The sequence below is a fragment of the Atta colombica genome, unplaced genomic scaffold (assembly GCF_001594045.1).
Source record: "Atta colombica isolate Treedump-2 unplaced genomic scaffold, Acol1.0 scaffold228, whole genome shotgun sequence".
Classification (NCBI taxonomy): domain Eukaryota; kingdom Metazoa; phylum Arthropoda; class Insecta; order Hymenoptera; family Formicidae; genus Atta; species Atta colombica.
The window spans coordinates 554,024-578,765 of NW_017259325.1; the positions used below are offsets into that span (position 1 = coordinate 554,024).

The following is a 24,742-nucleotide window of genomic DNA, read 5'->3' on the forward strand; positions in this document are numbered from 1 at the left end:
GTTCATTCTACAAGTGTGTAAGCCTAGTTATAGTTGCAAGAATCAACTAATCACAGTCGAATATTCTCTTCGGTTGTGAATTCTTGCAATATTTATAACTACGCTTTTGAAACAATTGTAGAATAGGTTTTAGACAGAGTGTACATACGACAAAAATGTGATACAGATTTGTCGCAATATCTAAAATTTTCATCTCATCGTTCTTCCCTCTTTTTTTTTTGAACTCTATTAAGTGAAACGAATAAAATTTCTGATATCGCACTCGCGTTATCTTACAGCCTTCGTACATACTACATGTATACCTCTAAGCACGCATACATACCCACGCATACTTGCACATATGTATAATATGTATAATGGAGGAAATAAAGTAATCCAGACATGCAACCACATGAAATTAACGATATAGCAGATTCTCTATAATCATTTTATAATTTAATGTATTTATATCTGTGTGTTTTACTCTTGACGTCTTTAGTTAGAGACCAACGCTACATGTAGACACCAAGTCACTGAATTTCAATTGAATTGAATATCGATGTAACGTCGAAAAAAGTACATTTATTTTATTTGATTTGGCCTCTAAGGAGCAAATTGCGCGCGGGAATATTTAATAGTTCTCGATCGTTCCATCAGAATCGTAGTTATTATCGCCGTCATCGTAATCATTCTCGTCATTCTTGTTGGCATCGTCACTATCATTATCGCTACTCTCTCCATGTACTAGAACGTACATGAAAACGTATCCGTATTTTACTGATCGAGAAGATTAAAACATATGAAATTGCGACGACATTAACTCATACGCGTTCACGGTTTTCGATCAATAATACGAGCTCAATTAGGTAACGTATCGTACAATATATCCTTGGCGCTTTGCGTTAAAGTTTCAGGAAATTTGATGTCAAACGACACGAGAAGATCGCCCTTCCGCGATGGTTCTTTCGGGAAAGGTAGACCATGTCCTTGGAACCTCTTGACCGTGTTCGGCTTGACAATCTCTCGCGTTAAATTCAAAGATATTTTTTCGCCGGTTAGCGTAGGAACTTCGACAATAGTACCGCACAAAGCTTGCTTCAAGCTCAGTTTGCACGTATATCTAATGTCACTGCCTTCTCTCCTGAACAACGGATGCGGCTTGTCCCTGATGATAAAGACAATGTCTGCAGGTTCCCTCCTCGGCGATTGATCACCTTCTTTCTGGAAAGTAATTTTCGTACCAGCTTTCCAGCCTGGTTTCACATTAATGGTGAGAAGCTTATCCTCTTTCTTGGTGCTACCGTCTGGCTGTATGGCCCGTCTGCATATTTTCATCTTCTTTGTACAACCTCGCAGAATCTCCTCCAGACTGATGTACAAATCGTGTTCGATGGCTGGATCTTGGGCACGATCTTTGCCAGTTCCTTTAGTATTCGGGCTCGCAAAATTAAACGAATGCGACCGAAATGCGCCGCCTTGTCGCGGTGGTCCCATACCGAGTCCGAAAGGATCCATATCGATGTCCATGTCGTCGTCGTGGAATGCGAATCCTCCACCACGGTTACCAGCAAATTCGAACAAATTGTGAAAAGGGCTGGCTGAACCGAAGAATTGAGCAAATGTCGCCCTGGGATCGCCGTGGAAGGTATATGTGGCACCTCCTCCGCCTCCGCTGGCCGAAGCACCACCTTTCAGACCCTCCTCGCCGAATTTATCGTAAACTTCTCTTTTTTTCGCATCTGACAATACTTCATATGCCTCGGCTATTTCCTTGAATTTTTCCTCAGCACCGGGGCTTCTGTTTTTATCAGGATGATATCGTAAGGCTAACTTTCTGTACGCCTTTTTTATCTCTTCGTCGCTTGCTCCTTTGGCTATGCCAAGTATTTTGTAGTAATCCTTTCCCATCTCCTTGTCTATTCTGAAACAGCGTATTGTATTGATATACATATCAATCCCTCTATAATTATACACTCTTTGACAAAAACAAAATTATGCCCATATCTAAACAAAAGTCCTATTTATCTTTGAAACAGATATGGCAAAAATGCAATATGATTATTTCACTTTTGCTCGACAAGACTTCCACAGATCTATAGGAGAATGATACAAGAGAGAGACACAAAAGTCTTATGCCTCACTACTGTCTAGAAATCTGCAAAAGTCTTTTTTTTTAATCAAAGAGTGTATGATATACACATCTAAAAAAAAAATAGTGTACAATAAATCATCACCATATATTCCTTCTTCGATGCAATGAATTACTTTCTTTTATAAGAATTAAGATAATTTGAAAAATCTATTTTCTTCCAAAGTATAAAGATATGCGAGCCGCCCAGCAAACGAGAATGGATTAAAATGAATTGAAATTTTTTTCTATCCGAATGCGTATTTTAAATAGCTTTTTTTGGATTTAATTGGATTCAATTGGATTCAATTAGATACAATTGGATGCAATTAGATTGAAAACTGCATTTTCTATTTAAAATTTTGAATTGAACAGTATTCACAATTGTGTTTGTGTGCACAGAAAAAGCTAATATTATTTTTAGATAGAAATATGCTCCATGCAATTCCTATAAATGAATAAAAATGCATTCAGGATTGAAATGCATTCATTTTAACATTCGTGAATCAATATTTTTGAAAATCTGAATCCATTTCAATTCATTTCAATCCATTCTCGTTTGCTGAACATGCTTTTAAAACTGACTTTAATATTGTTGCCGATGTATTGGCTCAGAACTAGAGTTTACTGTGTACAAGTCACGTGCGCATGGTCTTGTATCACACTCTCATTATCGGTACGCTAAAACACTTCCAGTGTCGAACCGAAATAAGTAAGAGATGGAAGGACAAGCAAGCTACGAATCGCACATTCGCTCGCTTTCACGGACGTGCATTAGCACACGCGTGTGCGTCCCATTTCATGTATTTGATAAAATATCATATCTGGTAAAGTGAGCCATCATATCGAAAACGTCACGACTGATCGCGACAGATGAGCGAAAAAACGGGAAGACGTCCGCGTAAATTTCCGGACATTCGTTTCGAATCTCGAACAATCTCGAAGGAGAACCATCGAGAAGCAGCGCTCCAACACACCCACGTACGTATCACCGATATCTATTTCTGGCAATGATGACCGCGAATACGCGACGATGTTTCGAGCTGCAACGCAAAAATAAATACCCCACCCTTAGATTGCGTTCCGTGTCGTTGCCATTGTCTCACATTTTTTACACACGAAAAATCGATCCCAATGAAACGCGAAAAGGGAGGGGAAAAAAAATGTACATGACAAAACGTAGCGACGGAAAGCGTGCGATCGATTCGTAAACGGGTCACAAGGTTACAAATACTCCGTTATTGTTACTCTAATTTTTCATTCCCCTTAAATCTTTGTAAGTAACTGCCCATTATAGCTTTGTCTATCACTTACTATTTCTATTCCGTGATTATTCCTCACGTATATGTTTCACGCAGCACTCCAAGCACGTATGGACGACGTTCGCGATAGTTGACAAAGAATAATCGCAAACAGATCCAAACTCTCGATGCGCGTACCAAGCTATACTAAACTGTCGCGTAACCTCGCCATCCATATATATATAAACTTTTCCTTCTACCAGCTTCCGGAACTTTCGAGAATGAATCGACGCCAGCTTCGCAGCGCTCCCTCGATGACGTCAATCCTCGATGACGTGCGACTTACCGCCGCGCCAGTTTTGAATCTTTTCCTTCCCGTAATTTTTTTTTCTCGCGGTTAAAAGAGAGAGAGAGAGAGAGAGGGGGGGAGGGAGAGAGACAGACAGAGAGAGAGAGAGAGAGAGAGAGAGAGAATTTCTAAATTTATTAATTAAGATTATCTACTTAAACGTAAAAACAGAGCGTGCTTGCATTCTCGCGAATTTGGCGGCATGTATTTGTCATAAAAGTCCTGAACAAACTCTTCCACTTTGAAACCAAATTTTTGGTACAATATTAAAGCGGGATTCGTGGCTGACACATGTAACGTGACGTCTTGTCCCATGCAGGTTTGTATCAAGTGGTACAACATGAAAGTGCCGATGCCAGATTTTCGCCACTCCGGACGTGTAAAAAAAAATGAAATGTAGGCTTCGTTATAGCCAATGTATGGTACCAATATCGCAAATCCTATGACCAACTTTTTATACAGTACTACGCACGTAAAATCTGGATACTGTAAACATTCAGTCACTAAAATATAGAGATAAAATAAATTATAAATCTTTTATAATATATTTTTGTATAAGATATAGTGTTATATACATTTATCTATTATAGTAATACCACTTACAATCTATACCAGGCCAAAAGAATTGACAACAGAGACTGTTGATGGCTGGAATGTGTTGTGGTCTGATGTAAGAATAATCGATGGATGCCCTAGGCAAAGGCTCCCATTGCGGATCAGTTTTATTTACTTTCATGCATAATTCTTTCATGATTCTTAACCATAATGGCTGACAACTAGTATCTCGTCTTATAAATGGCTTCAAAAGTCTATTTGTGTACGGACTATGTACAGATGTAGGTTCATTGTAACCTTGCAATCTTTGTTCAAAAATACATTCTAGGTCATCGTTAAAAAATCGATCCAATACCCGATCATTGTTTCTCGACGGCATTATGAGAGCTCCAGATTTAGATCCGAAACAATCGACGTCCAACAAAGGAAGCCGATACTCTCTTTTCGTTTTTCGTACTGCTAATTTTCTGTATAGTCTTCTAATAGCAGGCGGGGCTTTGTCCAGATCAGTCTTACTGACCTTTTGAAACAAATATGCTTCTTCTTGATGAGTCATGCGTGGTATTTTTTCATCTGGAATGTACGTTTATATACATGTGTTTATATGTATGTGTGTGCATGTGTGATATGATATATGTGTGTGTTTGTATATATACTTTGTGTATTTTGTATTTGCTACACATGTAATTTACGATAAAAGATAATTACTGTTAACGAAAGATTTCGACCAAGGTCGTTGACGACGTTTTGTTTCTTTAAACCAAGAAACTGGAGGTTGTTCTTGTATGGAAATTGGGCTATCATTACTGTATTCATCATATTCCTCTTCCTTAATTTTTTTAATTTCGTCACCACTACAGTTTGATGATAAAGTACTCGTATTACACAACCAGTCACAGTTGTCCATCAGTTGTGCCAAATGAAAATTGTTACTTTCATATTGGCAGTCGCGTATTAAATCAGAGATGGATGGAAGATCAGTATCGTTGTGTGATATTACATTATCCTCGATATCCACATCTAAAAAATACAATTCTCTTGATGCATATCTTATGATTGTTTATAATGTGTTGTTTCTATCACATACCATTTGGTTCATCCTCTTCCAATAAAAAATTAGATAGTGTCTCTGTAGGTTGAACGTATGCATGGGAGTACATCAAGGAGCCTTTATTTTTAAATAGTTCTCCACTACAGTTGCTATCCTCTCCGATTGAGAGACTAGAATCTGATGGCGCAGGACTATCTAATGGCTTGCAAGATAATTTTGCACCAACATGTTTTTTTCTATCCATTATCATTTTGCTATCTAGAAAGACACACTATATCTATTTTACTGTATATATGTATATATATATATATATACATATATATATATATTTAATTGTATTACTTTTGGCTATTAAGATTTCAGGAGGTTCATTGCCCACTAGTTTCCACCATCCAGACTCTCCTAATTCATTGGTACCAGATTTGAAAAAGATGCCACTATAATGAGAGAGTGTACCAGATATAGTACCAATCCAATTCTTCTTCCTTTTTCTAAATATCAAATTTACATTATAAATAGATCACATATGACTAATATAAACTATAATAGTACAGAGTACTATAATAGTACAAAGTAGATACTTACACAGTCTTTTTAAATAAAAAATCCCAATTTCTGTCTACAAAAGCAGTGATATCGGACTTCCAATGAAAGTATCCTCTTCTACTAATACCATTCGACTTTTCACGTAAATTGTAAAGCGTCAAAATAATAACATTGAGCCATGGCATTTTATCGCGTACAACTGTTTCCTCGCCTAGTGGATTGCAAGAGGTACAATTAAGTTCAAAGAAAACATCTCCTACAAAAGAAACTGGTACGCTGCCTCTCTCTAAACATGTTGTATGTATCCTTCTGTCGCATCCACCGCTACAACGTAACGATGGTTTATTGTAAGGATCACATATTTTTCCACAATTCTTGCATTTTTCGATATTCTCGGCTTCACTAGACTCTTGCGAATTTGTCGTATTTTCCACGTGTTTATTAACAGTTTCTGACATTTTAATTTGCGGGAACGATGATAGTTGCGGCAAAAAGTTTATTTAACCTCTATTGTATAAATCTTTCTTATTTTTTTATTTTGAAACTTAAAAATTATTAAAAATGACAAAAATATGACGTGTTATCGCACGTGTTGTACGCAAATCAAAAGTTGTGTCCGTTTTCGCCAAACTTTGGTTAAGGTACCTTTTCGTGACGCTCGACGCTCATTTCAACATCAAAATAGATCACGATCAACGCTTGATATTCAATTTATCACGTGATTTATTTTGAAGCTAAAAATGAACGTAAACGAGCGTCGAGTGTCAGAATAAAGAGACATCTTTATAAGCATCTTTAACGAATAATCTGTTTTCTGTTTATGCACTAAACTTGACACTAAAATTCTTTTTCTTGCTTTCAACAAATATCAAATATAATTTTATTTTAAGTTCCAAAAGTATACTCTAGCTTAAACCGTAGAAAAAAGACCATAATTTAATTGTGATAATACTACGGTAATTCTGTCGATATGGGCGAGTATTTTAATTTATCGATTCATCAATTGCATTACGCACAAATGCAAAATTAAAATTGCGCACAATGACTAATCAATCGATGAATTAAAGAATTCGCCCATTTCAAAACCGAAAAATCGATTTGACGCACACTTTGGCAAAATTCGATACGTAATATATAAATACACATAGAATTATTCAAGCACGAAAGTTTCGATTGAAAGCTTATGGGCTTAATTTTCTATTAGTTGTGTATACACAGAAACACGAGAATGGATTAAAACGAATTGAAATTTTTTTCTATCTGAATGCACTTTAACTAGCGAATACTTTTTTTTAGATTTAATTGGATTCAATTGGATTGAAAAACTGCATTTCCTATTCAAAATTTTGAATTGAACAGTATTCACAATTGTGTTTGTGTACACAGAAAAGGTTAATATTATTTTTAGATTGAAAGGCATAGAGATATGCTCCATGCAATTCCTATAAATGAATAAAAATGCATTCAGGATTGAAAAGCATTCATTTTAACATTCAATTAATATTTCTGAAAATCTGAATCCATTTCAATTCATTTCAATCCATTCTCGTTTGCTGGGCGACTATTAATACCAACCTTAAAGTGAACTTGTTACGAGAAATTAGGACACAGGAAATGGAGTGTATTACACATAATGTTTATATAATGTTTACATCAATTGTTTTAAGATTTTAATCTTTTATTTAAGATATACAGTTTATTATGAGAATACTGTATAAAACATATCAGCTGCAAGTTGATACTGGAAAAGTGGTTTTCTTCAGGGTTTAATACTATTGAATTGTATCATACTAAACGTTTTCCAATTTTTATTTTGGAAAGTTACAACATTAAGGATAAAAGTTAGCTTGAGAGTAAATCAATTGAAAACTAAGTTAAGAGAAATGGACGAACGACCAAATATTACAATGTATGTTCAAGAACAGTGATCCCCTCTACATTTTAGTATTTATTAACATTAACATAATTTTGCGATTAAATAATTTTCATTGTTGTACCAATTACTTGATGAAGTAAAAAAAATCGCTGTGTATATTAATATTATGCATTGTATGATACAAAAAGTCATTCTCTTGATTTTCATATTGCTCGTTATGAATATAAAATGTAGATAAAATTTACAAAGTACCATATGATAGATTCATTAAATAAAAGTATACATATGATATTGATGTAATAAATGTTGACCTGATGTAGTTTTCCTATTTGTAAAGAACAGTTCTAAGATAAACGAATTGTATTTGGTCGAGCCCGAGTCATAACCTGATTAACAATATATACTTCGCACATTCGCGACAGATAAGAGATTTCTCGCAAAATAACTAGTCTTGTAAAATAATGGTATTCAATTAAATGCAGGTACTTTTCCTGCACGCATGACGCGTGCTTTACGAGTTATTATTTTGCACAACTAATACAGCCTTTTCTCATAGGAGAATAAGCTATGTACATTGCCTTCCTGTTGAGCTGAATGCGTTCTTCTTTCAAATTTCAATTCCCCACTATACATCATAGATCGCAAAGTGGTAAGCGACCTTGCTCCTATATCTTGACAACCATGCTTGATACCGCAAGTCAAATAAGGCAGAAATTTAAGGACCGAACCTTTATCCACTATTGACCCGCTAACACCTTGAGCTACTTTTAATTTGTCCATTTCATTATGAAAATACCTAGCCATCGCTGAACCTTTAGCGTCCTTTCTATTCATGGCTTCCAATGAACCCATCCCTCTGTACTTTTTTAAACGGACTCCGTCGCTGAAAAAATACTCGCCTGGAGCTTCAGATGTTCCAGCCAAGAGAGAACCCATCATAACTGTACTAGCACCTAAGCTGAGACCTTTAATAATATGGCCGATAGACTGAATACCACCGTCCGCTATGACGGGTATTCCAAATTTTCTAGCGTATTCGGAAACCTTATAGACAGCTGTCGCTTGAGGCCGTCCTACAGCCATTACCTCTTGCGTTATGCAAATAGATCCGGAACCCATTCCAACGCGTAACGCATCAGCTCCCGCCTCTATAAGATTCTTGGCTTGCTTCGTAGTCACGACGTTGCCAGCGATCACTTGTAAATTCGAACACTGCTTCTTGATGTACTTGATCATGTTGATCTGATATAATGAATTGCCCTGTGACGAATCCAATACCACTACGTCCACGCCAGCTGCGACGAGCAGTTCCAATCGGTGTTTATCCGCATCTTGCGTTCCTATCGCAGCTCCTACCAATAGCTGCTTATTTTCATCCTTGCTAGCGTTTGGATAGCTACGATTCTTCTTCAAGTCTGTCCTCGCCATCAGAGATACAAGTTCGCCGCGTTCATTGATGATGGGAAGCTTTCCCTTTTTCGACTTTTCCAATATAACATTTGCCTCTTGCAACGTTACGCCAGCTGGTGCGGTGATTAAATCTTCCAAAGTTGTCATTATAGAGCTAAGTGATTTATGTTGATAATTGGGCAAACGTTCGAGAAAGTCGATGTCTCTCGAGGTGACAATGCCTAGCAGCTTACCGCCGACTTTACCCGTGTCTGTTACGGGTACTCCGCTAAAACCATGCTCAGCCTTGACGTTTAAAACGTCATTGACGGTGTGATGTGGTGCCAATACAACTGGATCTCTAATGAAGCCATGCTTGTATTTTTTTACCTGTAAACAAAAAAATTTATTTATGTAGTACAAGTTCAAAGCTAATTCTACAATAAGTCGATAGTCTGTAGTATTAGAAGTTGACTGGCAAATTCCACTGATTCATCAATTCTAACTTACCAACTAGCCTTCAGACTTGTTTTCGACTCACCAATTACAGATTACTGATTTATTATAAAATCATATTAATTATAACATCCAATATTTAATACAGGAATTACGTATAATAAAACGAAAACGTTTGTACTTTATACGCTGCTATGGAAATTCAAATTATATAGGTATGTATACGTTATGTTGAATTCGTTTTCACGAGTACATACCTAAAATGATTATGTCGATGAAGAATATGTTACCTTGTGCACTTCATTGGCTTGATATTCGGCGGTACAATTGTGATGTATGATGCCGATCCCGCCAGATAGGGCCATAGCTATAGCCATGTCAGACTCGGTAACGGTGTCCATCGGTGAAGACACAAGAGGTGCCTTCAACGTGATTCTTCTCGTTAACGGTGAGAATAGATCGACTTCATCCGCCGTAAAATCAATGTAACCGGGAAATATGATAAAATCATTATAAGTAAGGCCATCGCCCGCGGCAAATAGCTGCGCCGCCGACAAGCCATCGTCCGGTAACGGTATATCCTTTAAATCGCCCAATACATAATCTGCCATAATTTTCCGTTGAGATTATCGTCCTTTTATTTTTTAGTCACGTCAATTGCGAGGAAATAAACTTCTTTGGAAGAGAGCACTCGGCGGAATACTGAAATATTCGGAGTATTAAGAGCACGTGTGCTGACGTATGTCCTGTTCACAGTGCACGTGCGTTCCAGAGCGATGCTCACAGCACAGCTCACAGCCGGTCATTCGGAAATTCAGGAATGTTCGGAACGCGAAGAGTCATAGATATATATAAATTGAGAATCAAGACACTAGCGTATCTCAATTTGGAGGGCACACGTATTATTACATTCTCTTCTCCTGTACTGTCGGTAAAAGTTTTCGTGTTGAAAATATTAATTCAGTTATCTTATTATGATACAGACAAATAATAACTTGCCAGCAATTCATGTATGTATTATATTATTATATACAGAGTATCCAGTAAATTTTTGCTAAGCGCTTTTATATAGATAGAAATTAAACTGAATCGAAAAATCCTCTATCATTTTGTAATTTTCGCAATAGTGAACAAAAAATATTAATTACTAAAAATTATAATATTGCTCTACAATAATTTTTTTATTCGAATACTTGAACTTTAAGAATTTTTTCAGAATTTTTTATCAACTTTTTAATTTAGATTTTCTTATTTTTATCAACATGAGAAAATACGTCTTAAAAAATTCTGAAAAAATTCTTAAAGTTCCATAAGAAGAAAATAAATGATTTTTGTCTTTTGCAGTTTTTCTGTAAAGTTGATAGTATTTGAGTAAAAAATTGTTGAAAATCAATATTCAGCGTTTTTTAGCAATTAATTATGTAAGTTAACTTTTTTTTTAAATTAAGTTAAAATTAACGGCCTTGAAAATTTAACTTAATTAAAATATAAGTTAATCCATAATAAAATTAATTGAATTAAAAGTTAAATTAATAAAAAAATTTAAAATATTAATTAAAAAGTTAAAAGTTAAATTTGGTTCGAACAATCAAAGAAAAAAAGAGAAAAAAATTTGATTATTTTACATAATTTTTCGTGTTTTTCCTTTCTTACAGCTTATTTATTAACTTTTATCTTTTTAACTTAGCACTACCCAATTCTGTTAATATTTCATTAATCATTGCGAAAATTGCAAAATGGTAGAGGACTTTTTGACTTAGTTTAGTCCGCTCTATCTATTCACTCAAGTACTTGACAAAAACTTACACCCTGTATATATAATTTTGTCCTTCAAATTCGGAAGTGCTAGTATCTAATTTTCAATATGACGCCCATATAGCAGTTTTGCAACTGTTGTAAAATTCTTTAATATGATTGGTCTTGCCCTTAGTTGCTCACTGGATCTAAATGTATAAACCAATCATGTTTTATCATTATCCAACCAGAAGCTATCATCGGCTAAAGCTATTTTCGTCTTCAGGAATCAAAAGACGAAGATAGCCTTAGTGTGATTGCTTCTAGTTGCATAATGAAAAAATGCCACATAAATACTCAAGAAACAACAGCAAAGCTGCTTTTTCTGCTGAACACAGTCAATGGCCTTACTTTTTATCTCAGTCACGAAACAATCATGAAGAGTTGAAGAATGAAAACTAATAAAGACGAGAAACAATAATCTCTTTTTTTTTTAGTCGTTTCGAATTATAATTAATTTTATATATAAATATACAAATATTTTTATTGCAACACGTCGAAATTGTCTTCTCTACTGAAAAAAATCACGTTACATAGTTGCATGATGAAATCATGTATTTGAAACATGTATTAAAAAAAAAAATGTAACGGATTATTCCAAATAAGTAATGTAATTTTAAAATTATACATATTTTAAAAAGGTCACATGATATGTTCTTTTTTCTTCTATTTCTATCAATCAAATCTTTAAAATTCGATAACTATATATGAAATCACATGATGGATGAAATTATATTTGTAATATCATGTGTGATTTTTCAAATCATATCATTTTAAAAAACATATTGATTTGGAACAATCCGTTACATATTTGTATGTTTACATGCTTTAATTACATGATTCCATCATGTAATTCAATATTGACGTGATTTTTTTTCAGTAGAATTGTTTCTGTTTTCATTTCGCATTATATATAATCAAACCTATGGACGCAATAGTGATATACACAATTATATGTATATTATATATAAATTTGTGTATGTATACAATATATATTTGTAAGAAATACGTTCTGCATAAAGATATAGATACACACAACTTACGAAAACGTTGTAAACAATAATAATGTAAGATTCACACAGCATATGATATTCGACAATACGATATCCAACAAGAGAATTCGGTTCTAGTTAGTGATATTTTTTGTCTTCAGGAAATAAATTCTTTTATTGGATATCGGACGTCATACGTCGGATGTCGTACGCTATGTAATAAAATGTGTATAAACGATCAGCCAAGGATGAGTGACAAAACAAGTTAGAGACACGGACTCGAATAACTTAACATTTCTCACATTACAAATGCTGAAAATGACACAGATTATAGAACGCCTAATATGGATTTGTACAGATATGACCATTGCAACGAAACCATCTACCACGAATTTGAAAGAGTTAGCGAAGATTACCGCTTTCGATCAAATCTTACTGGCCATAAAAAAATCGTATTCAAGACGTCGATAATTCCATCGAGAGCTTCTCCAAATGACGATGTGATGTATTGGAATATTAGTTCGATATAATTCGTGTTCTCATCGTCGTATTCCTCGTCGTCGAAGAAATAGTCGTACATCATAGGCAAAAATATCACCGCGACATACATCGCGATACACAGCAATGCTAATAGAATTATAAACGTTAAATTGAAGAATAAAGATTAAATTGTTTACAATTAATGTTCCTTTCTATCAATGTAGTTTAATCTTGATTTAATTTATTGTACTCTCTATCTTTTTCTAATATTTACAATTAGAAGAAGATAAATTAGAGATTAATGTTTATCTACATTGATAGAGATGAGCTTAAGAATTAAGTAAATCGAAAAAAATAGTTTTGTTGAGCGAGCGAACGAGAGAAAGAAACATATCTATTGTACCTATGGCTCGAAGTCCGAACAATCGTTTGCTCGCTCGCTTCATTCTTTTTCGTTGAATCTTCTTCACCAACATGGGTAATGCAGAAACGCTTTCTTGTGCAACTGATGTCATGTTCGGATTTGAAGACACTCTTTCGTCACCAGTCGCTCGAGTTGAATCTCGAAGCGCTGTATTGATCATGCAGGAGAGGACAGAACATTGTCGTAAAGTCTGAGATTCAGGTAGATGCTCGTTTAAACATTCGTCTTTTTCTTTTGCATTATCTGGCTTGATTTTACATCGGAGTTTCCAGTAATACTCCCAATAACTTTTGTTTAACAGCTCTTGAGTCTCCAGAGGAATGGATGATGGCTTCTCAAATGAATTTCTCATTCGTAGATTCGTTAACGAACGAGAATTTATTCGATCTTGTTTCGACGCATTGTACTTTACTAATATAGAATTCGTACTATTTATTCCGTTTCTTCCGTGTAACGATTGACTTATTTTGGAGCGACCGCGGCTCTTTTTATATCGTTTACCTTTAATGCCACGATAACCAGGCAGTATCAGAGTACAGTCGGAATCTGTAATCGCGAAACGGGATTTCTTCCGTAAGAATGACTTTGCCTTTTTTGACAGATTCATCGGTACCGTTTTACGTTTTACGTTAATGCGCAGCTCTTCCTCTTCGTGCTTTTCCTTCTTACTTTCTTTTTTCATATTACTTTTGCTATATTCCTCCTTATCGTCAACTTGACTAAAGGCTAAACTTTTATCCAGTATTTTGTCATTTATTACATTTGTCGAAGATTTAACTGCATTGCCTCGATTATCTTTTGCGTAATGCGCCAGTTTTTGTATCCCCGTGTCAATACACGAATATATCCGCGCTTTCGTCATATTTCTTTCACTCGGTTTCAACATTTCTCTCTCATTCTTTTCTCCATTTGAGATACAAGAATCTATCACGTAGCTTTGATCGACGAAATTTTTCGATCTTGCAGCGATATTTAAATTTGAGTAACTTAAACTTTTATCATTGACATCAACCGCATTATTTAACTCATCAAAGTTTTCACAACGATCATTATCGAGCATGATATTCTTTGTAATATCTTGATTTAACGATGCGACGTTTTTCTTCACGCCTATTTTGCGCTCGGAAGTGTGGTGTCCTTCACAATTCTTGGAAATACTTTTGTTCTTCGAGATATCATCGTTGCTCTTTGCGTTATAATGTTCAATATCTAAAAACAGCAAAATTTTGATTGTCCTTGTCTTATCAAATTATTGATAATATTAAATTAAAAATAATTTTGTGGCTCTAAAAATAAATACAAGTAAAATGCCTGTATGAGCTCTCGCGATTGTCCATACGCAATATATTTTATAATTGAGGACTCAAAGATTTAAAAAATCAAAGAATTCAGATTTGAAATGTTTGCGAAACATAACTTTGTTGCTAAGTACGTTCCAATCGAGCTTATCGCCTTATAAATATATTATTTACGTATCAATCGTGAAGACTCATATAAAAATTTATTCATATTTTATTGAGATAATGATATATTACTATCAAGTGAATATTTTTCATTCTTAGACTCCTTGAAGCTATGCATCGAACTGATACTCTTCATCGATTCTGTACAGACATTCCCGACAATTTCTCGACCTTTCACACTGTCATTTTGACACACGGACGGCATGTTAACATCCTTTTCCATTTGCGTAAGCATGCTCGATATTTGTAAAGGTGTATCGCGATATGCGACTACAGGAATTTGAACGCTGTAACACTGCAGTGACTGCACGGATGAGGACACAGTTTCTATGTTAACAGGATTGATAGGTAGTGCGTGTATCCTTTTCTCATTAACCATTAAAAACAGTGGCCTATTAGTCTCCTAAGAGACATAAATACACAATAAAAGCCTGCTTTTAATATGCAATGCTAATCATAACGCGCGATCGCAAATTGAAACCTTGCATACTTGATTTTGTTCTTGAGGAAATCTACTTCTAACGTCATATCGCTCATTAGTCGCATACTGCAAGGCTGAAATGAATTTACAATTAAAATTGATTTTAAAAATTGAATCATACGCAATCATTTCACGATATAACAATTTTGTACAATTACTTGGACAGTTTTGTTTTGTTTCTAAAATGGATTGTTCACCAATAGAATAATCAGTCATCTTGTTCGCCGATTTTGTTACATTTAATAAATGATCTACATTGTGACATGCTGGTACATAATCGTTTACGCTTTCACTTGTTTCCTGTGATGTATTTTCAAGCTTTTCAATTTTTTGCGTGATACGTGTATCTAACTCTGGTGTTTGTTCATTTTTTGTGATATAAAATTCATCTGGTTTCTCAGCCTTTTGCCGTGATATCTGTCTACATTTTATTACAAACTGTATTAGTATGGCATGTTAACGAAACGAAACGTAGATAAAAATATATTAAGTAATGTTAAAAAATATAAAAAATAATATAATAAAAAAATATAATAAATATAATAAAAAATATATTTTAAAGAATAAATTTAAAGAGATTATAATATGTATATATTATACTCTTCTCAAATTTATATATATATAATATATACACACACACGCGCGCGCGCGCACACACAGGGTTAGGTACTAACTAAAATTAAAACGTTAAAAAAAAGTTAAAAAGTTAATAACTTTTAACTTAACTTAATTAATTTTAAATGCATTAAATTTTAATTTAACTAAGTTACTCTTAAACGTTAACTTTTTAACTTTTTTTTTAACTTAAGTTAAAAGTTAATATTGACTTAACTTATGTTAAATTCATTTTTTATTCCTTCAACTTTTAATTTAACTTTATTAATTTTGTAAAGCCATTAACTTTAACTTTATTCAGTTAAAAAAAACATTAACTTACCAACCCTGTATGTGTGTGTGTGTGTGTGTGTGTGTGTGTGTGTGTGTGTGTGTGTGTGTGTGTGTGTGACACAGTAAAGAACTGACTTGCCATAAAGTCACAAATTATTACAAAGCATAAATTTAATATGAAATATATTATCTTGGAGAAATTAATGCCTTCTAAAACGTGGATCAAAACAGCCAGGTATTCTTTTCGGTATTTGCGTGATTGCTTCACACTCTTGATTTAATCTTGATTTGAGATGTCTAAAATAAAATAAGAAAAGAGAGAAAAAATAAGAAATGTAGCAATACTTTTATCTCATCGCGACATAAAGTTATGTTTACATTTATAGCAGTATCTGAAATGCTTGAAACTTACCGGCTTGCAACAGTTTGCACTACACTACGACCTTTTCTAGGAGTTCCTGTCAAAGTGATCACACATGGAGGTTCAATAATGTCATCAGTAATGTTGCTTGAATAACGTGGAGGTATTTTAGGCCAAGATGGATCGGAAGGAATTCTAATATCAAGAATATGGTAAGCAAAAAGTGAACAAGATCTTATTTATTTTTACCATTGACAAGATATTATTAAAAACCGTTAACCCTGGGCAAATTTTCGGCGATATAAAAAGGACCCCAAGGACAGAAATAATTGAAGAACACTGACATTATCGACAATTAATATAAATTTGCTATTATTAACATAAATATTTGGCTAATACATTATTAAATTTTGGCTAATACATGATTTTTTGTTACATAAATGATTCATAAATAAATGCATACTTGTAAAGCTGTGATATCCTATATATTGCCAAAAAATTATAATTTTTTCTTTGCAATTATCATCTCTGTTGAGAATCAAACTTTGATAACACTGAAATCACAATTTTAAAGAAAAATCGAGCATTATTGAGTTCTAAATGCATAAATACGTCTACTAAATTAATAATCATAAAATTAGTGCAATTAGTTAGTTAATCAGTTTTTGACTTTTAATCACTTCAACACAAGGACGCAAACTCTCGAAAGAATGTCGGTCTTTAATATCTCGTCGGTGCTCTTACTCAATAATATAATAGTATGCATAATTATATACCGTAACGTGCCGATATTACACTTTTCTGAAATTGCTGATAAATTTTGTCCATTTACTAAAAACATAACAAATATTAAAATCATATGTATTATTATTTCTGTAATATTATTACGATTTTCTGTAATATTTTCTTACCTTTTATGTGCAATTCGAGTGTATTTGTTTGGTTATCGCGTGCCATGTCGCGAAAGTTAATATAATTATGAATATTTCAAGTCCTATATTGCGCTATTTCAGAAAATCAGAACTTGATACATTAGCCTAAAAGGTTGTACGAGGCACGATTGTGTCAATTACATGTTTCTTCTAATTATTCGAATTTTTTATACAACCAAATTATAAATTTTGTTTGTCGAGATTCACTTGTCTTGGAATTATTTTCTCTTATTACCGCGTAAACGTGGATATATAAATGAAATTGTTAAGGATTATACTTTATTATCACATAATTTTTATATAATATGTATACAACTTTAAATTTAACTTTAGAACATAATATTTACACTGAATATACAATAGACATAGTTATAGCCAGTCTTGGGTTTTGATAAAGAGAGAAAATGTCGAAACGTTTTTTTTTAATTTTGAATACAGTTTTGAAGAACAATTTACATCATCTGAACATTAGCAAATGTCTCTTATGATGGAATCAGATTCCATCTCTCTATAATGGACATAACCGAAAGCGAAAAATACCTTTCGATTGATGTGCGACTTCAACGCACACATTCAATTTCAAGTCTGGTTATAACATTACAGGAACGATCAATTACTATTTACTCGAAATTCTCTTAATAGATCGCATTATACTATATTCTAAGATATTACGCAACATTATTATTTATTGTTATATCACATCACATCATTAATTTAACATTGCAACTGCCCTTCCCTTTGATCTTTTTATTTACTTTTTTTCATCAAAGATGTTGCTTTCTTATAAACTTGTTTTCTTTTTGAAATATGTGTGTGTTCATCTTTCTATACAAATTACCCCCCTCCCCTCCCCCCTCCTACTCAAATTGTCCCAATGCTGTACTCTAGCGTAGATATATATGCATACAATTTTTAGACATTTTACACAAAGTCAGAAATTGTAACATTTTTAATAAAAATACGACGTAGCGTCGCTTAATTGAATGAGATCAGTCGAGATGTATATCAATTTTTCAAAAGCCAGATATGAACGTTTCGATTTCCAATGTGTACCGTGGATAAGAGATGTGAAGTTTAAATTTTATGACTACGTAGGAGTGTAAGTCTCCATATTCCATTTCACAAATTTTACACGTCCATTTTTTCAAATAATTAACAAATCTGTTACAGAATTTTGAAATCAGTAAACATTTTACCTCGCAGTTTATGATACTCATTTTACTCGTGTATCTTATCTACAGCTTGTTAATATTTGAACACATAGTGATAAAATTTGTGCGTATCGAAGCGGAAGAAAAATTAAATATAAATCATTTCAGTTGTAACCGAATTAAATTCCGAAATTAAATCATGTTTAGTAGCGAGATGTGAGCCGAATGGAGGTGTCATGACTAGACTAGACATTTGAAATATAAATGAATCATTGTTCTCGCTGAATATATAAAACTTCGATCTCGTGTTATTGAGTTTCTACTCTCTATGAATGAGTACTTACTCTTCATTTTACTATCATCAAATTTTTATTGGTCCAAAGCTTTATAGCACTCTCTTTCCTCACTATGTAACCCTTAGTAAAACTATCTCTTTATAATACTTCGTCTAAAATCAGCCAAATACTAAAATAATAAGTACAGAACGCACTGGTGCTCCGTTATGAAAACGTTACTTTTAGCACGTAGCAGAGTGCCATTTGCCTTTGTTAATAAGTTATTCATTCATTAATCATTGTGTTATAAAGCTTCAATAGCATAAAAAATATTACTGTTTAGTGAAAAGTATAGTCTTATGAAGGAATATTTCTTTGATTTTCATTAACTCTCTATTATATAGTATATACAGATTTTGGTAAAGACACTGAATTTCTGGTTCTTTGCGAATCCAGTTATATAGAATAGGATATAGCGTAAGACCTAAAAGACGCATAGTCTCGAAATAACAATTATTATGTTATTACCAGATTTTGGTGGCACAGTTTATGAAAGCCACATTCATTTGCAAAATAAATTGATAAGAAATGTAAAAAGAGGTAGCTTCAGAAATGCATAATGTGAGCTCGAACAAATAAAGCATGTTAATTGCATTCGTCGTAAATTAACTCGCAATCGTTATTGTCCGGCAGTAATATCATTTTGTGAAGTTAGTATGAAATAAAGCGATACATTCACATAGAAAAAGTAAAAGATTCTGTGATAATCATTATTGCAATAAGATATAAAACTTATGATGATTTAAATGAAAGTTTACGGCCGATAGAGGCACGTATTTACCAAGAAATGTGTGTTTGTTAATTAAGATATCATTACAATGATGTATGTAACACACGTGGTGTTTTATTTTCAATTCTCTCATTATTGTCTTGTTAAGCTTCATGATCACCACTGTCTATTCCTATTAAAGATTCCGTTTGCTCTGCTTCAAGATCTGGGATCCTGAAAATATTGATTTCTCATTTCACAGTTTGTATGTATGTGTAGTTACGTGTTAGTACGTGTATATTATGATATTATAATTCTGGTCAATTTATATTGTTATTCTGATTTTTATATAATATTTATATCTTACATGTAATGCATGCTTTACCTTGTAGATCTGTTGTTTTTCCTGCATATCCAGATGAAAAACCTTTTAATTAAATCCATAACAGGATCCCAGTTGTCGTAATAAGATAAAAGAGATACTGTCAGGAATGCTAAAAGCATTGGAATACTTCCCAAATAGAAAATACAAGGATACTCAACTTTTTTCAAGAGAACATCGGCTACCATTGACATGGGCATTGTTAAGCTTACAGCCATTGTTGCTACGAGAGATGATGTCAAAAAACAACCCCTGTAGATACAATAGAATGCAATCACGTTACATAAAAGTACAAAAGTTGTTATTATTATTACCGTATGTATGACAACACGTTGAATTGTATTGAAATTACCATAGCCAAAGAACTTGGCTCAGAACAGTACCAATTAGACCGTTTATAATTAGGAATGTCCACTGGTGGCTATTGGGCCATTCAAACTCTTCCCAATGACCATAATGAAGAATGAAGAATAAAGGCCACAGAAGTGTTAAATTGAATATTCCCACAAAGCCAAAAAACATTGGTATATCCATCTTGTCTTCGTGATCTACTTTTCTTTTTAAAAATACAATGTATGCAGCATAGAAAAAAGCACTGACTAGAGCTAATATTATGCCCGTTGACATATTATTACTTTCTATAGTTAAATCTGAAATACCGACCAGTACCTGCAAATAAAGAAAATGTTTTTCCACATATATCGCATGATATCTAACGCGTGCATATCTTCTATTCTCTGTATTCAAAAGGAAATGTGAAACGTTAGACGTTCTGCTTAAGAATTATTTTGTTTAATTGTATTTGCGAATTTAATTATAATTTGTGTGAACTTTGTTGTATAAACTTGCAACTTACCAGTCCGAAGATACTAACTATCACAGCAGCTAATTTGGACAGCGTAAATTTGTCTCCTCCATTACTGGGAAAAGAAGCAGCGAGAAATAAAGTGAATAAACTGGACGTCGAAGACAATACAGTAACAATTCTAGCTGGGGTTTGCTCCAATGACATCTGGTATGTATAATTTGCCATGAACCACTAGAAGACAGTTCCGATAACACGTAATGTCGAGAGAACAATGCGTTTGATTGAATTTCACATTGTTACTTACAAATAAGCAAAACATAAGAGCTATCTTAGCCACTTTTTGTACAGAGAATTTATTAGCTTGTCGTCTCGCTTGTTCTCCAGCTCTGACACTGGCTTGATAACTAAGTCGTGCCAATAAAGCCTCGGTGGCATCACTTTCGGACATATGGCGCACTTCCGCCAGTTTGCTGAATCGTACAGAGCGAATGGATGAATCGTCACTTTCCGTTCCTGACGAACGATCACAATGATCCGGTGTTTTTATTGGAACAAACGTTGGATCACTCTATGATAAAATGAGTAATTGTTAATAGATTAATAGCAGAACGAGAAAATCTTCTAGTTCACATACGTGACGTGCATATACAAAAAAAGTCTAGTAATAATTATCAAATCTTAAGTGAAATAATTTATAATCAAGTCTTCGATCAATATAACTAAAAATAATTTTACTTTTCTATATATTTAGTAAATATTAATAAACGATTAATTATATTACCATATTTGCGGTAACACTAAATATTTAGAAAAGTAAAATTATTTTTAGTTGATTAAATATTTAATTAAAGTTATATTATTCGACATTTAATAGTTACTATCAGACTTTTTTTTTCAATATATAGAATGGATTAATTTTTCTTATAGCAATAAAATATTTTTTAACGTTTTTCCAGAGCAATTTACTTAAAAAGCATCTGGATTAGATCCAATGCACATGACATTTTATTTTGCACTATCATTAACATATAATAAAAATATTACAATGCACAGCTCTCTCAATCCTAATAATTTCTTTCACCCATACATACACATGCACACATACTCACTAGACTTGTATTAGCCTCCGAATAAAAGTTATCATCTTCAACATTGGGATCTATAAACTAAAAGTAAAATATATCAGAATCTGTGAGATGTATAAGTGGAGAAAAAAAAGAATGATGTGTTTTATGCAATTTTAATAATACCATATATGTTGCAGGCTTATTACATTGTTCCCGCCAGGGTGGCCAAAAGCACAGGCCAAGCAAATAAAATGTAAACATAGATGTTCTTACATATGTACTAAAAAATGGCCTTTCGAATGTTTCATCCCTATAGATGTACTGAAATGATATATATTGTATCACTGTGATTTCTATTATAATTGTATATACAAGAAAAATTTTCAAATGTATCTAATTATCGATTGCACTGACAAATTGCAAGTAACAAATGTTGATAAATAAGCTAATTGTAATATATTTGTGGAGAAGGCAAAAGATATGGAAAGTTTGATCTTACTTTGGTAAGCTCAGAACTGGAAACCCAAATTATATCGACCAGTAGTAGAACTAAAAGTCCTAGTACAAGTCTTTGAGATTTATTCATCATCGCCGCGAGTTTATGAGGATCCTCCGCCATCCCCTGTTGCCTACGCTGGCGTAATTCCACAGAACAGCTCATCTTGGCTTCTTTTCTTTACCACATTGCATTTATACATTTATCCCTGTAAAATGATACAATATTGCTATGTCACAAGACGAATAAAACTGGTATCAATAGAATAGAAACCTTAATTTAGAGGAAGATATAACAACTAGTGATATATTTATCTCTCTTTTTCTCCTGACAATTGGAAAGTTTTGTAATTACCAGGTGGAAAAGAAAAACTGATCTTTCATGCGTTATACGTCCACAAGCTCGTTTTAGTATAAGAATTCAGGCAGCAAGAATGCACGAGCGCGAGGCCAAACTCACATAAGCAGGTGTCAAATCAGTGATAAGCGAGACTTGTAATTTTTTTCTCAACGTCACTCTGACAAAACACCTAACCTAACCGGCTGGTTGCGGCCTCAGCCACAGCCGACGTTGATTCCGCATCACATCGCTTTCTTGCTAATAGCTGAGCTTTAATTATATCAGTTTTCACGATTTCGTGCACCTTCCAACAACAGAGAAATATCGTTTGTTGATCGTGAAACGAAGCAAATTCGGACTCTACCGCACGTCGTCTGGCTGTGTCCGACAGCCGCCTACATCTTCTTTGGGTCCGTTGAGGCACTTGAGGCGCTAGTGATAATGAGCAAAATGAACAATAACAACACTAATAACACAGGTGCGTCAGTCAGTGTTATCGCATCTGATAACATCCACATATATCAGCACAATATACCTCTCTATCTCTCCTCTTTCTTCTTCGCTGTTTTATTTTCCATTATTTGGAATTATCAATGTATTTGGCGCGCACTACGTTGCACTTGCACTGCATAAGTGCGTACAGTCAATCGCAGTGCAACCGATCTCTTCCGATTCCGCGCAATCACATAGATTGGTCGCATTCAGCAGACTCAAATGTTGTGAAATGGAGCGCTCGTTGCCACGTGATCTAACACCTGTATTCAATCCTTCCTTATTTTAAGGAAGCTTCCATGAAGGATTCCTCGATGCCTCCTTGTATCATAAACTGATCTCAAGTCTGCCTTCTCGAAGGAAGGAATATTTTAGAGATTTTATTAACCTACTACAGCATATCATAATATATAATATATGCAAACCTAATATCGTGAATTACGAATAATAAAGATTATTAAAGGCATTGTTGATTAAATAAAATTGTGATTAAGCATTTTGCAACAATAATGGACAAAAATAAAACTAAGCGAATTCGATTGGACGCACTAAGTGCGCACTGATGCACATTAAAACCGCTCTACATACACAAAAAGCGTAAATATATATTTATAAATAAATATAAAAATCGATTAAATTGTGAAATACATTTTATTCCACTATTAGATAAAATATGTATTTCATAATTCAAGATATTTGCATTTTATTTTTTTTTTTATTTTTTTTAAATCAGTGTGTGACGGTTTTAATATCCCAGCAAACGAGAATGGATTGAAATGAATTGAAATGGATTCAAATTTTTAGAAATATTGATTCACGAATGTTAAAATGAATGCTTTTCAATATCCTCAATCTCAATGCATTTTTATTCATTTATAGAAATTGCAAGGAGCATATCTCCATCCCTTTCAATCTAAAAATAATATTAGCTATTATATTATAGCTGTGCATACAAACGCAATTGTGAATACTGTTCAATTCAAAATTTTGAATAGGAAATGCAGTTTTTCAATCCAATTGCATCCAATTGAATCGAATTGAATCCAATTAAATCCAAAAAAAAGTATTCGCTATTTAAAATACGCATTCGGATAGAACAAAATTCAATCCATTTTAATTCATTCTCGTTTGTTGGGATGCGTCAATGCTTCCAGTCGAATTCGCCATAATGCTTATTATATGAAGGAGAAAATGTTTTTAGCACAGTTTATTTTTGAAAAAAAAGCTAAAAATAATTATCGATGAGACAGATCTAAATTAAAAGCTATCGGAAGTAAAAAGACCGGTGTTACAAAATAAATTTGGAGATTCGTTTAGTTATAAAAACTGCACCTCCTCCTCCTCAAGGAAACTCGTAACCTTCCTTGAAAAAAAGAAGGCTTCTTATTTGGTCAAGGAAAGTTTATGAAACGTTAATGAAAAACAAGGAATCCTCTTTCCTCAAGGAAGAGCTATGAATACACCATGGGATATAAAAAAATACACCAATAGCAGCGAGCGCTCACAGATTCTTCTGCAATAGTTGTGTCTGTTGAATGCGACTATTGGTTTACGCTATTCCGTTACCAGCGAATGAAA

The 24,742-nt window shown here is 33.7% G+C and overlaps 5 protein-coding genes and 1 pseudogene across 6 annotated transcripts; 1 reads left to right on the forward strand and 5 right to left on the reverse strand.

Moving 5' to 3' along the window:
• Positions 1 to 413: 413 nt before the first annotated feature.
• Positions 414 to 3,570, reverse strand: LOC108688330 (dnaJ protein homolog 1-like). 2 transcript variants are annotated; one of them, XM_018194540.1, is made up of 2 exons: positions 3,422 to 3,570; positions 414 to 1,900 (listed from the first exon to the last, which is right to left on the reverse strand). In XM_018194540.1, exon 2 carries the CDS (start codon positions 1,885 to 1,887, stop codon positions 838 to 840), a length of 1,050 nt encoding a protein of 349 aa, XP_018050029.1. In that variant the 5' UTR covers positions 1,888 to 1,900; positions 3,422 to 3,570; the 3' UTR covers positions 414 to 837. The 2 variants fall into 2 exon arrangements, with proteins under 2 accessions (XP_018050029.1, XP_018050030.1); XM_018194541.1 differs by lacking the exon at positions 3,422 to 3,570 and adding an exon at positions 2,693 to 2,722 and having other exon boundaries at positions 414 to 1,895.
• On the forward strand, positions 2,698 to 12,827 carry LOC108688215 (annotated as a pseudogene).
• LOC108688327 (cysteine-rich protein 2-binding protein) lies at positions 3,845 to 6,547 on the reverse strand. The gene is made up of 6 exons (XM_018194538.1): positions 5,889 to 6,547; positions 5,646 to 5,794; positions 5,340 to 5,561; positions 4,961 to 5,272; positions 4,301 to 4,825; positions 3,845 to 4,200 (listed from the first exon to the last, which is right to left on the reverse strand). The coding sequence occupies exons 1-6, from the start codon at positions 6,305 to 6,307 to the stop codon at positions 3,845 to 3,847; spliced, it is 1,983 nt and encodes a 660-aa protein (XP_018050027.1). The 5' UTR covers positions 6,308 to 6,547.
• Positions 7,499 to 10,286, reverse strand: LOC108688329 (inosine-5'-monophosphate dehydrogenase). Its single transcript, XM_018194539.1, has 2 exons — positions 9,861 to 10,286; positions 7,499 to 9,504 (listed from the first exon to the last, which is right to left on the reverse strand). Exons 1-2 carry the CDS (start codon positions 10,179 to 10,181, stop codon positions 8,260 to 8,262), a joined length of 1,566 nt encoding a protein of 521 aa, XP_018050028.1. The 5' UTR covers positions 10,182 to 10,286; the 3' UTR covers positions 7,499 to 8,259.
• Positions 12,828 to 13,165: 338 nt separating the features above from the next.
• On the reverse strand, positions 13,166 to 15,420 carry LOC108688236. Its single transcript, XM_018194408.1, has 4 exons — positions 15,363 to 15,420; positions 15,214 to 15,278; positions 14,796 to 15,126; positions 13,166 to 14,469 (listed from the first exon to the last, which is right to left on the reverse strand). Exons 1-4 carry the CDS (start codon positions 15,418 to 15,420, stop codon positions 13,166 to 13,168), a joined length of 1,758 nt encoding a protein of 585 aa, XP_018049897.1.
• Positions 15,421 to 17,767: 2,347 nt separating this feature from the next.
• On the reverse strand, positions 17,768 to 23,286 carry LOC108688237 (solute carrier family 35 member F5). Its single transcript, XM_018194409.1, has 9 exons — positions 22,688 to 23,286; positions 22,337 to 22,541; positions 22,021 to 22,158; positions 21,880 to 21,936; positions 21,075 to 21,338; positions 20,819 to 21,001; positions 20,315 to 20,631; positions 19,966 to 20,214; positions 17,768 to 19,814 (listed from the first exon to the last, which is right to left on the reverse strand). The coding sequence occupies exons 2-9, from the start codon at positions 22,496 to 22,498 to the stop codon at positions 19,745 to 19,747; spliced, it is 1,440 nt and encodes a 479-aa protein (XP_018049898.1). The 5' UTR covers positions 22,499 to 22,541; positions 22,688 to 23,286; the 3' UTR covers positions 17,768 to 19,744.
• Between the last annotated feature and the right edge of the window lie 1,456 nt (positions 23,287 to 24,742).

Coding starts and splice junctions, on each gene's coding strand:
- LOC108688330 (XM_018194540.1), bottom strand. CDS start 1,887: ATGGGAAAGGATTACTACAAAATACTTGGCATAGCCAAAGGAGCAAGC.
- LOC108688327 (XM_018194538.1), bottom strand. CDS start 6,307: ATGTCAGAAACTGTTAATAAACACGTGGAAAATACGACAAATTCGCAA. Junction 5,562..5,645: donor TGAAATCTTAATAGCCAAAA/GTAATACAATTA, acceptor GTGTCTTTCTAG/ATAGCAAAATGATAATGGAT. Junction 5,273..5,339: donor GGAAGAGGATGAACCAAATG/GTATGTGATAGA, acceptor TGTATTTTTTAG/ATGTGGATATCGAGGATAAT.
- LOC108688329 (XM_018194539.1), bottom strand. CDS start 10,181: ATGGCAGATTATGTATTGGGCGATTTAAAGGATATACCGTTACCGGAC. Junction 9,505..9,860: donor AAGCCAATGAAGTGCACAAG/GTAACATATTCT, acceptor TTTTGTTTACAG/GTAAAAAAATACAAGCATGG.
- LOC108688236 (XM_018194408.1), bottom strand. CDS start 15,420: ATGACTGATTATTCTATTGGTGAACAATCCATTTTAGAAACAAAACAA. Junction 15,279..15,362: donor AACAAAACAAAACTGTCCAA/GTAATTGTACAA, acceptor AATTCATTTCAG/CCTTGCAGTATGCGACTAAT. Junction 15,127..15,213: donor TTCCTCAAGAACAAAATCAA/GTATGCAAGGTT, acceptor TATGTCTCTTAG/GAGACTAATAGGCCACTGTT.
- LOC108688237 (XM_018194409.1), bottom strand. CDS start 22,498: ATGAGCTGTTCTGTGGAATTACGCCAGCGTAGGCAACAGGGGATGGCG. Junction 21,937..22,020: donor ATAAGCCTGCAACATATATG/GTATTATTAAAA, acceptor TTTTACTTTTAG/TTTATAGATCCCAATGTTGA. Junction 21,002..21,074: donor CTCTTATGTTTTGCTTATTT/GTAAGTAACAAT, acceptor ACTGTCTTCTAG/TGGTTCATGGCAAATTATAC.